General features: G+C 43.9%; 1 protein-coding gene across 2 annotated transcripts in view; it reads left to right on the plus strand.

Annotated features, from left to right (window-relative positions):
* The window catches only part of LOC117300362 (5'-AMP-activated protein kinase subunit gamma-2-like), a 66,695-nt gene that overhangs the window by 23,762 nt on the left and 27,903 nt on the right, over positions 1-15,030 (plus strand). For both annotated transcript variants that reach the window (XM_033784135.1, XM_033784134.1), the window contains exons 4-5: positions 6,278-6,359; positions 7,225-7,283. In XM_033784135.1, coding sequence (XP_033640026.1) covers positions 6,278-6,359; positions 7,225-7,283 — 141 coding nt within the window. The remainder of the gene's footprint in view (positions 1-6,277; positions 6,360-7,224; positions 7,284-15,030) is intronic.

Below are 15,030 nucleotides of genomic sequence, written 5' to 3' on the forward strand. Positions count from 1 at the left end.
GTTGAGAGATAAATAGTCTGGACGTTTCGAACAACATAATAACCATTTTTCTTTTAAATGCTGCCTGAGATTATTGTTAATATTTGATAGGGCCTTAAAGGAAACCATTCTCGGTTATTTTGTCTGTTTTCCCAAAAATAAACCCCACAAGTATATTTTAACCTCTTAAAAATGTCCCCCGCCAATAAAAGTTCCCGCTAAATTTCCCTACCGTGATTGACACTTGTGATGTTAACCGCGTTCAAACGGGGGGGGGGGGGATACGATTACTCTGTGATGCCGCTGTGGTTTGAAGTTTCTCTATTTTATAAGCCTTCACGTAAAACAGCAGATTCCTTCAAAATAAATACGTGATTGGTTGATTCTGTGGATCGGGGCTTCTGTCTTTTTGTGGAAATAATTGCTGCGACAAGGCCCATGGGCTTTGGAATATTCTTACGCCGCTTGGAGTATGGTGCCTATAAAGAAAACGTCCATACCGCGGGAATCGTTGACTTTTTTATTTACGTTGCTAGAGGACGAATTTTAAAAAATGCAGGAGAAATGCGTGAATGCGTTGATTGCTAAATTATCTGCTTATTTAAACTATGTATTTTTCGGAATTAAAATTATTGACATGCTTTTTTATCGAGATGGTATTTATGGAGACTGTTTTAAAGCCATTATACACTTTCGGTAAACAGTATTGTCCAAGTCCCACACTTCGTGTATCACAACTTATATATAAAAAAACAAACCTGTGAAAATTTAGGCTCAATCGGTCATCGGAGTCGGGAGAAAAAAAACGGGAAAACCCACTCTTGTTTCGCCGTGTCATGACATGTGTTTAAAATAAATCCGTAGTTCTCGCTAACGAGAATTTATATTGTTTTACCGTTTTCTCAAAAAGTAAAGCATTTCATGGACTAATATTTCAAGACGAGCCGTTTCTCACAATGTTTTATACTACCAACCTCTCCCCATTACTTGTTACCAAGTAAGGTTTTATGCTAATAATTATTTTGAGTAATTACCAATAGTGTCCACTGCCTTTAAGAAGAGTTGAGAGATAAATCGTCTGGACGTTTCGAACAACATAAAAACAACAGCAATTTTTCATTTAAATGCTTGCCTGATATTATTGTTAATATTTGATAGGGCCTTTAAGGAAACCATTCTCGGTTACCTTGTCTGTTTTCCCAAAAATAAACCCCACAAGTATATTTAAACCTCTTAAAAATGTCCCCGCCAATAAAAGTCCCCGATAAATTTCTCTACCGTGAATGACACTTGTGATGTTAACCGCGTTCAAACGTGGGGGGGGGGGGGGGGACACGATTCCTCTGTGATGCCGCTGTGGTTTGGAGTTTCTTTATTTTATAAGCCTTCACATAAAACAGCAGCTTCCTTCAATATAAATACGTGATTGGTTGATTCTGTGGATCGGGGCTTCTGTCTTTTTGTGGTTATATCGCTTGCGTGTGGAAATAATTGATGCGACAAGGCCCATGCTTTGGAATACGCCGCTCGGAGTATGGTGCCTAAATAAAGAACACGTCCACACCGCGGGAGTCGTTGACTGTTATTAATACCTTGCTAGAGAACTTTTTATGATTGAAAGTTCTGTTAAATTATCTGCTTTCTTAAACTATGTATTTTTTGGAATTAAATTATTGACATGCTTTGTTATTACTGTTTTAAGTAGTTTTAAGTAGTTTAAGTGTTTTGTTACTTTTACTATCTTTGACTTAGGACTGAAACAATTAAATGCGAACAATCACACATTTTTTTAATGTTTGGAAAATTACTTTTTGAGATAAAAATTAACTTGGGATGACGACTAGTTGAAAGTAGAGCGTCGTCTAATTGTATGACATCCTAAAAGAAGATAATTAATCGTCACATATTCTTAAAAGCTGTTCTGTGCATGACATCTTGCTACTTCTGGACTATTTTTATTTCTATGCGGAGACAGTACAAATTAAATATGATTGGTAAAAACAGTGAACAAGAACATTATTTTCTCAAAATGCATTTTGGAACCTTTCGGATGGTTCAATCTTACATAAAATGTCGAGTAAATATTATTCCTAAAGGTGAATAATGTCCACGCCGTGAAGAAGTTTAAAACCGACTAGGAAAAAAAACAGTAAGGGCCTCTTTGTTAATAATACGTTGAGTATGACCGCTTGAGTTTGTATCACTGATTCATAAGTTTTCCACTTTCGTATAAGATACAGACCACAGTTATTTATGTTTTTGCGGGGGGGGGGGGGGGGGGGGTGCACCAGTTTAGATCGGTGTACATGTATGTAGAACCCCAAAGTGTGAGCCAAGGGTACTTAGTTTGGCTGCAAACAGTTCGTATTGCCTACACAATTCTGGGGGGGGGGGGTGGTTAGTGACGGTGAGTAATAACAATCGCCCGCGCCTCGCTCTTCCATCTCATGTGGAATAATTAATTTAGCGCGTGGAATCCATTAATTTAGTGCGAATGCTTATCATTAAGATCAATTGGGAATTATCGCGTGGGGGGAATAAGGTTCTGTACTATTAATAAAAACAGATACATTACAACATTATCACTGGATCGTAGCCAAGTCCGACAATTCTCAAACCACAATGTTATGTCATGACCTTTTTTGACGCAATTAAACATTTACTGCTCCCGTAACTATGTGTTTTCTGTTGTTATTGCGTTCAACTCTACCGAAATTAATTAATTAATCGCTGTTCAGCAGAAACTGATGCTTATAATAATAATAATAAAAATAATAATCATCTCAGATCTTTCATACCCAGTATTTTCCGTTTTAATAAGGAATTTGGTATTGTGTGGGTGAACTCCTCAACGCAGAGTCCATGCCAACTTTTATGGCTCTGCTTACCGCTGGCAAAACTTGCATCACCATTCTCCGCCTTTTGTACAAGCGCCCCATTTCTGTTAACTCTATCAGATTTCGGGAAAGGGTTGTCCACTTTTGGTCCTCGTTTTATGTAGGCAAATAATGCCTAGTAAAAACGTGGAGAACGCAAGCACACAAGCATAACACCGTTGCTATAAACCTTAGAGCTATGCTAAAACCAGTCCGTGAAAATACGCTATTATAGACGCTATAATAGGCGAAGCACCTCGTAAGCGCAGTTTTTGTTTTGCTTTAATAGCTTAAGGTAAGAAAACTGGGCCGGGTCATGTAATATGTGTATCGTCCGTTGCGTTAATTACAAGTTGCGTTTATTTCAAGTCAAATTCCTGATTTAACCTCATTCATATTTCTCACGAACGGCACAGAATACGTTACACATCCTTAGTTGCTTACATGTATACAGCTACATGTAATACAATAAATGTTAGGTTTTCTTTAGAAACTGTTGTCGATCGGACTTTTTATAACTTATTAAAAAGTGCCTTTTAGGAAACTAATCTCTGTTCCTGGTCTGGTTTCCCAGAAGTAGATCCACATGTATATTTTTACCCCTTAAACATATCTCTGTCTATTAATGTCCCCGATGCTAGATTTTCCTGAAGTGATTGACACTTTGAACCGCATTCAAAGTGGGGAGGGGGGGGGTAACGAGTTTCATCATCAAAGAAACACGATTCCTTTGTGATGCCGCTCTAGTTTGGAATAAAGACGTAGTTTGTTGATGCTGTTGATCGGACTTCTGTCATTTTGGGGCCAATACCGCTTTCTCTATGAAATAATTGCCGCGGCAAGGTCAATAAGCTTTGGAAAGGTTCTAACGCCGCCTCCCTAAAACATTGGGTTTTTTCCTGAATTTAATTACTTTTCATAATTTTTTTATTGACATTTGTTTAATGATTTTTTTTTTAACTTATGGTAACAAGAGTTATATTTAAATTCAAAGTTGAAAACCAACGGTTCTTTTCAGAACCACCCCAAAACTCATTAGAGATAGTCATCACATGGTGTTACCGCAAACCTTTCTATATCGTTTTTCCACCATGTACAAGTTTCAAATCCTACTTAAATTCAAATTATTTTGATGTTAAATAAAAGTTTTGTATTGGTTCGACTACCTTGACTAGATTATATGAGTCCAATGTTATTAAACATGAATTTAATTTGAACAGCATCTGGAAAATGACATTCTACTTCAAGGAGTTTATTATCCGACATAATTGATCTCATGATGTTGTCATCTTACGTATACGTTTTGCAGCATCAGAGCAAGAAGATAAAACGTATCAAGGAGGCGATATCCTTCTCTCAGGCTGTCGACTTTGTAATCATAAATTATTTCTGTAAGACGACATCCTACTTTTAAAGAACTATGTTAAAGCAAGTTTATGTTTCCTTTTTATAGCACATAATTGAAAAAACTCGCAGGGCCAAACCCCCCACTATAAATTTATCCCGACCCAAAAAAATGCACGCCCTTCAATAAGATGAGTGACAGCTCCACTGTCAACGGTTCCTTTGAGATGCCGCTGGTAAAACATTTAAGAAGCTTTGCTTAAAAAGTGTGGTCTTTTGGGGATCCGACTTTCCCATTGATGGGAATTTAATTCACTGGGGACAGTGGCAAAAGAGGACACCTACACTTCCTATGTGATGCCGCTAGCTTTTTATACTTGTTTTTGAAACTAGCTCGTCCAGTAAAACCGGCTGTCTCCTTCCAAATAAAGACGTAGTCGTTGCCTATTGGGTTAGTTTTAGGCGGTAGGTTTATACAAAAGTGACTGTATAGAACTTTCTTGCATTGGTTCATTTGGAATGGGCTGTCTATAAGCAACAATTCCTTTGTGATGCCGCTAGAGTTTCAAACTTCTTTTCAGTAAATAGTTCTTCAAATCAAACCGGCTTTTTCCTTCCAAATAAAGCTGTAATAGGCTGTAAACTGTGGTTGCTTTCAGCTGGGAACAACAATGAATCACATCTCAAGCATTCACGCAACCATGCAAGGAGAATGGTCCAGCATTTTTCGCGTGGAGATTGTCGCGTGGAGATTGTCGCGAAAGAGTACCGCCTACGCGCGACTAATTGCCGACGGCTGTTTACGCATTTTGTTGTCTGGCGCGATAAAACCCACGCGTTAGGCGGCGCAACAGTCTGTCGCGCCAAGGCATTTCTATCGCGCTAAATTTATCGCACGGCGTCTAGTTATTTTCAATCGGTACTGTACATGTACAATGTATAGTGGATTTGAATTTATGATCTCTGGATTAATCTGCCGGCACTCTACAAACTGGCCATCTACATTGTAGCCCTTACATTGGTGGTTGGGGATGCCAATCTTGGCATAGACCGTTATGAATGTCCCGTTATAAATGTCAGCAACATTCCAATAGTTTTATACATGGATAGATTATTTAATATTCTTCCTGGAAATGTTACAAGCGAGACAGGATCGTACCTAGTCAAGTTAGGATACAGTGATTTCCATCGGTTTTCCAAAACCCATGTTACGAAAAATCAACCATTAAACAGGATGGTTTTCCTGCACGGTGATTGGCTTACGATGACATCATACATTGATGTGGCAGCTTGCTGTTTTTCGCGGGTATGGTGCCCCGACCACCAGGCCAGCGTTAGTCAAAAACAAAAGAGCCAGTCTATTATAAGCTGACCCTCCATTCAGCTACCATACCCGCAAAAAACAGCAAGCTGCCACATCAATGTATGATGTCATCGTCAGCCAATCACCGTGCAGGAAAACCATCCTGTTTAATGGTTGATTTTTTCGTAACGTGGGTTTTGGACTACTGGTGGAAATCGCTGAGGTCATGCACGAAAAAGGATGAATAATCTGCAGATAAAAGAAAAAGAGATTTGGTGACCTGCAGGTAGACTGTTGCATAATTTGTCAGCAAATAATTTTCTCTCAAACACTGAACAAACTAGCAGGATGGGTTGTTTTGATGAGTTTCATTGCAGTTTTTCGAAACCTTCCTATTGGTCTTGTCTGCCTCAGCCTGATTTGTTAAGTGTCAAGTCACGCAAGAAAAAAGGCAAGTCTACTTCACTCTACTTACCGGTAGAGTCGAAATGCTAATTTGCATATTCCCTATGCCCCCATGCAGGCAATATTGCTACCATTCAGGTACATGTAGCTCCAGTTGCATCTTTTTCCAATCTTGAGTTGAATCACATTGAGTCCTAGTGCGGAGTCGTTGTCAGTTGAGTCATGGTGCTCCAAGACTGAGTCCACACAAAAGTGGGCTGGAGATCAGTCTCAGGTCTGAGACCAGTCCTGGAGCACTTTGGTATATCCTATGGTCTTACAGAAAAACAAGTCCACTTTTGCAAATCCCTATGTCATATTTTATCTGCAGGTCAAGAAAGCTTTCTTTGCATTAGTGTACAACGGAGTAAGAGCTGCTCCTCTTTGGGATAGTGAAAAACAGGATTTTGTGGGTAAGTTAAACTTAAATGTACAAAGGAAAGATAAAAATAACATGTATAAATAGACCGGATACCCAAATAAGAGCTATTTTAATCAAGTTGGTAGGTTACTCGGACAATATTTAAAAAGGTAGCGGGTAATTAAGTCCATCATCAGCAATTTTGTTGTTGCTTGTTACCTGTTTATATAAACTACTGTGTCTTCTTTATGGAAGCTTTTAAAACAATATCAGTGCTTTATCAGCCCTATTATAATCACCCACCAGGCGGGCATTGTTGGGTGTCTGTCACACATGACTAGTCATGCTCCACACTCCCCTACTGCCCAACATCCCTCAATCCTCGACCATGGTGGGTAGCCAGAGAGGCAAACCCCAGACAGCTACATGTAGCTGGCTCTGGTGTCTGTCCATTTAGCCTTTAGCCATCTATGGTGCTTGATACCAAGGTACATGTTGCTGCACAGACACTGACCCATGTCTCTGTGAAATGTTCTCGCTCTGATACACTAAGTTGCCGGGGGCATATCAACCTTCCCTATAGGGTACTCCAAAGTGGAGGATGAAGAAGTTGCTCAGCAGATGCAACAACTTTCCATTTTGTTGCAACTACCGTCTACTACTGACGAACCACCACAGTCTGGATCAAAAGTTGTTCAAGCAGAATGACATGTATGTTTCAAGGTTTATCCAAATGATTTTGTTCTTACATGTAGTACGCAATTTTTTTCAAGAAACACATTTCTTTTGTATTTAAACAGTTTCTTGAATTACCCCCCCCCCCCCTCCCCCTCAATAGTGACATTATGGAAGAAAGAAACTAACTTGTCATGTAATATTATAGAGATTGTGCATTAACTGGTACTTTTAATCAACAGGTATGCTGACAATAACTGACTTCATCTGCATCCTTCAAAATTACTACAAGTCACCACTGGTAGGAAAATGCATGTTGTTAATTGGATGAAAAAAATTTGTTTTATAAGAACCAATGTTACATGTACTACAAATAATTGGTATATTTTGAAGAAACCTTTTAATCATTAGTTACGACACTACGACTCTATATCCATTAATAGAAAAAGAGAGGGGAAAGGGATTGAGGGAAGGATCCAGAAAGCAGCAGGAAAAATGTAGCCAATCAAAGTTTCTATTTCAGAAACAATTGGTGGCTATGAACCAATAGGAGTAAAGTGGTGCGGACAAAGGATGTTTAGTATGAAAGGATGGATTACTGGACTATAAAAGTGGTAAATGCATTGTTCGATAACAATGCAGTGAAACATGAAAGGGTAGGATTAGAGAGCAAGTTGCATCATGATGCAACTAACAATGGTCAATTAATAAAGAACAGCAAGATCAGCGGATGGATATCAGTTGGATGATATTAAACAAAGGTGTGAGGGACCTGTGGAAAAAAAGGTTACTACTTGAGATAGTTATAGTAACAAATTTATAAAAAACAATTAAAAAATGATTATTTATACTTTATTTGTAGAATATATACACGCATCGAATCATATGGAACAAAACATGCACGGTGAATAGAACAACAAATGCATGGTGGATGAGTAACGTAGCATGCAATAGTACTTGAAACTGGAAAGTTATTAATATAAGTCGTTGGGTCTGCATTTTCAAAAGCCTACGAGAAGAGGAATTACAAGTGCTCATATTAGACATTCTAAATTGTCTATTGACTCCAAGGACAGCAGAGACTGTGACCAGATTTCTTTTGCCCTTTGGAATGCCCACTCCATACGAAATAAGACGACAATGTGTTCTTCATATATTCTTGAGAATTCAGTCGACTTGATGATAATTACTTCACAACTTCACATTTCACCTTTCATCCAAGCTTATCCAATATGCTGATGACATTTTTCTATTCAGAAATGTCTGCTCTGCTGACCCTGACACTGTATTGCAGAGGGACTTGGACTTTGTATCTAACTGGGCCGACCAAAATTCCCTTCACCTTAAATCCAACTAAGTGCAGAGCAATTCGTTTTACTTGGAAACGATGTCTCAAGCCTGCCTACCAACACTCCAGAACTTTGTTAGAGTGTGTGGACTCTATCAAACTGCTTGGATGCAATTTTCAGAGCAACCTGTCCTGGGATCGGCAAGTTGAAGAAACTGTCATTAGATGTAGTCGAATGATTGGCCTAATTCGTCTCGAAACTAGTGACTGCTCGCGAGATGTAGCGCTGTACATGTATTTATAAACTTTGGTAGTCCCACTACTGGATTACTGCTCCCCGGCCTGGTGGGTGTACCTCACCAAGCATGTCAATGAGATTTTAATACAAAGGTACCTGGAGCAACCCTATGAAGATCACCTTCAATCACTTGGACAAATGTACATGTATTTGGACAACAGGAGACAATACACAGCCCTAACATGTATTTTATGTCAAATTTACTTGATTATTTTCATGTTAATTGTCATCACTTAGATTCACTTACATTCCACCATGTCCATCCTAGGGTCAATGCATTCAAATTTTGTGGACTTGATTTCGTAAAATATTTTCAGAGCTTGATCGTGATCTGCGTAACTGTCTTGTCACTGAGCCTTTTAGTGTTTTCAAATGTAATTTACGTGACCATTTTAGTTCTTAGGGTAAATCTGTTATTGCCAATCTTCCACAGCTGCTAAATAGTGGGTTTTTTTGTTCTCATAATGTCGCTCTATTTTTACATTCGTCCCATATTTGTTGTATCTACTTTGCTTGGTTTGTTTCTATGGGTGATATTTTGTAATATCTACGAGTGTTCAGTTTTGGTCTTATGTCATTATCTTGCCAGAATGTGTGGGCCAGCTCGGTGTTTCATGATTTTAATTAATGTAGTGTTTTGTACTTTTATAGGTTATTATCTATATATTTTAAGTTCATGCTTTTATTTTCTGTATTTTTATTAACATGTATGTTTTTTGTTGGATGGGTCTGGGAGGGCAAGTCGCTTTGATGACAGTTTTATATCTTTAAACTAAAAAATAAATAAAAATAACCGAAACTTGGCTCTCCCAACATGACGAGGTTGTAATCGGTGAAGTTACCCCGCCTGGTTACAAATTCTTGAGCCTTCCACGCAGTATGAGTTCCTTTGGTGGTGGCTTGGGAGTTATATTCAAGGAAGAACTTGGTCTGCGATCCTACACTACTGGATACAATTTACAAACATTCGAGCATGCATTCTTCACAGCGCGTGCAAAAGTGTGTACTACTTTGCAATCTACAGACCACCACCCTCACCAAGAAATGGCTTTACACCTGCAGAATTTCTCTCGGAGTTTGACTCATTTGTGAACTCTTTGAACAGTAAGTTAATCATAGCAGGGGATTATAATCTGCATGTGGATGACAGTTCACGTTTTCTGAGTGCTAGTTTGACCCAGCATGTCATTGGCCCAGCCCATGATCTTGGACATACCTTTGACCTTGTAATACACATGTATCTAGGGAAAGTGATCATCTTATTACTGACTGCCACATAGGTTCACTGCTGTCTGACGATTTTGTTGTAAGCTGCACAGCTCAAAGCCAAAGCCACAACCTGTGAAAACAAAAGTTACCACACGCAAGCTATTAAATTGAGTTGACTGTGAATCCTTCAAATGTGATTTGCTGCAACAGTACGTTTTCATTCCCGCAGCTTTTCAAATATGAAAATTCCATCAGAGAAACTCTTGATTGTCTTGCTCCTTTTAAGACATCTGTACACTCTGATAGACCTCGCCAACCATGGTACAACAATGAAAACGAAACTGGACGAAACTGGAGGAAATCAAGACTTCAGGTTCATTGGCAGCTCTATGTGGATCAGCGCAAACGTGTAAATGACATGATTGACCAGGCCATACAAGATCACTACAGGAAAGAGCTTGAGGGGGCTGACACCAAGACAGTCTTCAAGAGGGTAAATACTCTTTTGAAAAAACCAGTCAAGACTTTACCTGCCTATGATTCTGCAACGAATGGTGCTTAGCAACGAATTTGCTACATTCTTTGCTGGTAAAGTTGCCAAAATTATTATGGCATTGAAACAGAGCTGGCTAATTCTCATCGCTCCCTGAACCACAACAACCACGAACTCATGAACTTATCTGCACAATGTCCGAGTTTGATCATGTTACCGCAGTAGACATTCAGAAGTACATCATGAATACTCCAGCAAAATCATGTCTGCTGGATCAAATACCTACAATGGTTCATCGAGCAGAATGTACGTATGTTCATTCCCGTCATAACTCAGATTGCTAACTGCTCTCTCAACTCCGGCACCTTCCCAGACTGATGAAGCACGCCATCATCACTCCTGTCATCAAGAAACAATCTCTTGATCCAAATGAGCTAAAGTACTATCAACCAGTGTCCACCGTTGACCACCGCATCATGTTAAACAGGCTCGCGGACGAGATGGGATTGGAGAGTAATGTGCTCAAATGGATTGGGTCATACCTTTCTGGAAGAACAACCAGTGTATGTATTGACGGCTCCTTGTCTCAACATCTTGATTTGGAATATGGCATACCACAGGGATCGATAGTTGGCCCCCAATAGTTCAACATCTACATGTACACCACTCCTTTTGGCAACATCCTGCGTAAGCACATTTGTCTGGATTTGCCTGAGCACCTAACAGCGGCCACTCAAATCAGCTCTGTATTTGTTTGCTAATTTCTTAGTACATGTATATTGCTCATTTTGTGTTCCTATTCTTATACAACTGGATTTGTTACTACACCTGGAATCTTCAGGACTTTTTCTGTGTATCCTGGAGTCATCTGAATTGTGAAAACAGTGAGTCTACGTCACTCTACTTACCTGTAGAGCAAATTACTACAATTGCATATTCCCTATACACCGCTAGGTAACACTAAGACTTTTTTACAACAAGTGCAACAGCGCCCTCCATCGCCCAGTGCACACTGCGCGAACGCCATGCGCAATCTGCGGACGGAGGGGGTCCCCCCTCCGCGTGTCTCAGTGCGCCATTCCCCATCCAGCCCCAGCGAATCTCCCTCGGTGGCCGTGGTGGGGGACGGGGTTGAGTTTGACGACCATAACCCGGCCGCTCATGCCATCAGGCTGGGCGCGCTGGCGGTTGGTCGGCAGATTGCTCATGCCGAGCCGGCGAACTGGGGTTCCCCCGGTATCCCGCACTCGGTGGGTCCGTCCTCATCCTTGGGTTTTACCCCTTGTTCTGGGATCCCCGTGACACAACCCGTGTCCGAAGGGACATCTGAGGTTACCCCAGCCCTCTCTTCCGTCGAGGGAAAAAGGCCAAAAAGGGGAATAGGTCACGGCGCTCTTCGAGCTCCAGTGATTCCTCCCGGGAATCCCGCAGGGGCAAACAACACCGCGGTGACTCGCTTTCACGGGCCGACTTCATGGAGGCCTTTCAAGCGCTGACCGCCACCCTGGCGGGCAGGTTGGAGCAGGGCCATGGCCCAGTGGCTCCGCCCGTTTTGTCGGCCCTTCATGGCGTGTCAGCCCGGCCGGGTTTTCCGGCCCGGGTCGACGCACCGGTCCCGTTCGACCACCAGTGGGTGGCCTCGGGTAGCGGTATCCCTCATACCGTGAGCAGGGCCCCGGCGTCTCCGCTGTGCCACCGCTCGGTACCGGTGCCGACGCAGACTCGTGTCCCAGCGGTATCCCTGGCCCCTGTGGGGCCACCTGTGACCACCAGGACTGTAACATCCCTGTCGGGGATCAGTTTGCACCTGGCGTCAGAATTTTCTGATTCGGGTTCATCTATGGGCCATGATAAGAGTACTGGGCACTCGCCCGGGACGAGTCGCCCCCCTGCCGACCGGGGGGCTACTTCCTCCAAACGTCCCTTCGCCGATAAGGCCCGTGGGAAATTGGAGGAAGTGGCTAAGAAGTTGAACTCAGCCTCCCGTTTTGGGATGTGGTCCACTTCTTTCTTGTTACTCCTTTCCGAGTATTTGGCCTTGGGCGCTGATGGCGACTCGGCGGTTCCCGCCGATCTCGTGGTCGCTGCCCTGCACTGCCTTGATGGCTTGAGGACCATCCTGGTCTTGACGCCTTGCCGCTCACAGGTCCCGATCTTTTTGCCGACCGGTGGGTCCTCGAGACACTCGAGTATGGCTACGCGCTCGAGTTCACGAGGACCCCCCCCCCCCGTCGGACATGATAATTCGGCCCACTCCGATTCCGTCCGACATGGGGAAGTGGTTGGCTCTCGAGGGGGAGGTTTCCTCCCTCCTCCAGAAACGAGCAATTTACGCCGCTCCCATGCAAGGGGCGCGGACGGGTTTCATGTCCACCTTCTGAGGTGGGCGAGTGGCGCCCCATCTTAAACCTGAAACCCCTCAACAGATTCATACGTCCGCAGTGCTTCCGTATGGAGACGCTGCGGACCATTCTCGAATCTATCGTCACACCCGCCTGGGGGGCGAGCTTGGACCTGAGGGACGCGTACCACCACGTGCCCATCAGGCCCAAGGATCGCAAATTCCTACGCTTTATGTACAACAGCGTCATGTACAAGTTTGCGACCCTGCCCTTCGGGCTGTCCTTTTCGCCCCGAGTGTTCACCCGGGTAGTGAAGACAATCGGGGCTGCTCTACGGAGGCTCTGGGTCATGATATTCATGTTACTCATTCACATCCCGGGGGAAGAGAATGTGACAGCCGATGCCCTCTCCAGGGGCTGGATTGCCCCGACAGAGTGGTCCTTGCTCCCTCAGGTGGCACAGACCCTCTTCCGGCTGATCGATCGGCCCCAAATAGACTTGTTTGCCTCACGGGCAAACAATCAGCTGTCAACGTATTGCTCAAGGGTTCCAGACCCCAACGCATGGCAGATCGACACCCTGTCGATTCCGTGGGAGGGCCTCCTGGCTTACGCCTTTCCGCCATTCTCGCTCATCCCCCGGGTGTTGACCAAGATAGAGACCGCCCACTGCCGGGTGCTCCTCATAGCCCCGTTCTGGCCGCGTCAGCCGTGGTTCCCTCGACTCGTGAGTCTCCTGGTCCACCGCCCGGTGGTCCTGCCTCAACGTCCGGATCTACTTTATCAACCCAGTTCCGGGATGATTCATCCGGCCCCGAGGGAACTCCACCTGACGTGCTGGGTGTTATCACCCAGTCGCTCCGCACAGCAGGCCTTTCACGCTGGGCTGCAGAGCTTGCCGCCCAGTCGAGGCGTGCCTCCACTCGTAAGATCTACGATTGCCGACTACGCCATTTCTTTTAATGGTGTAGACGGCGATCTATACGTCCCCCCAGTGCTTCTCTGAAGGACATAGGGGATTTTCTTCTTAACCTTTACGAGAGTGGGCTAGCGACCGCCACGGTTAAAAATTACCGGTCGGCCATTGCAGCCATTCATGAGGGCTTTCCTGATGGCTCCTCGATTTCTACCAATCGAGCGATCTGTCAGCTGGCAAGGGGCATGTTTGTATTCCAGCCTGCGGTACGCAAACTTGTCCCATCTTGGGACCTCCAGAGTGTTCTATCCACTCTAGCAGGTCCCCCATTCGAACCCCTCAGCAACGCTCCTTTGCTGCAGTTGTCAATAAAGGTTTCCTTTCTGCTGGCGGCTGCTACGTCACGCAGACGTAGCGAGCTCCACACCCTGACATTGGCACCGGGTCACATTCGTTGGGAACCCGGTGGTATCCGGCTGGTTCCTTCCGCAGGTTTTATTACAAAGAATCAGTCTGATTCTTTTCAGCCTCCGGACATTTTCGTTCCGGACTTAAAATCCTTCTCTGCGGTCGCGGCTGACAGGCTTTTGTGCCCTGTCCGGGCGCTTAAATGGTACATAAGCCGCACCAAGCCTATCCGCTCTGGCCATCACCAACTATTCTTGGCCTCGACAACCCCTCATCAACCGGTAACGCGGTGTACTATAGCTCGCTGGATTGTTACCGCCATCCGCTCCGTTCCGGGCGGGTGGCCGGCAGCCGAGGGCAATATTCACGCCCACAACGTACGCGGGGTGTCGTCCTCTTGGGCATTTTTTAAAGGTATACCAATAGAGGATATAACCAAGGCAGCCTGTTGGAAGAGTGCTACAACCTTCTCACAGTGCTACCTGAAGGACGTACTCCAGACTGATGGCCAGGCAGGCCGTGCAGTGTTGCAGTCGGCCTCCCGTGGGTCATCCTCCCGCTAGTCCTCTTCGCATCAAGTCTTCACCCTCGGTGAGTTCTTGTCTGTATGCCATATATTTGTGCCACTGTTTAACATTGATAATGTTTTTTCCTTGTCCTATTGGGACGACACCCCCGGGTCGTGTGCGGACAATGTGGCCCCCATATTTTGTGTTTCTGATTTCTTGCAACAGCTGGTGCCTACTTCCGGTCGCGCCTCGTTGCCATGACGCCATAATAATTGTATAAAGATGTGCAATAGTCCTGCGTATACCCACCGCCTTCCAAAACGGTGCTAGTCTATGCAATTGTAGTAATTTGCTCTACAGGTAAGTAGAGTGACGTAGACTCCCCCCCCCCCCCCCACAGTAGTGTGGGTAGGGTCTACGAACGAATACTTACCTGTAGAGCATCCCTCCCGCCTGCCCCACTATACTTGGTTCTTGTATACTTGTACGTATGAGTTTCCGAGAAAGAGGGCGATTGCGCATGGCGTTCGCGCCGGTGTGCACTGGGCGATGGAGGGCGCTGTTGCACTTGTTGTAAAAAAGTCT

Source organism: Asterias rubens, chromosome 15 (genome assembly GCF_902459465.1).
Source record: "Asterias rubens chromosome 15, eAstRub1.3, whole genome shotgun sequence".
In the NCBI taxonomy this organism is placed as follows: Eukaryota; Metazoa; Echinodermata; class Asteroidea; order Forcipulatida; family Asteriidae; genus Asterias; species Asterias rubens.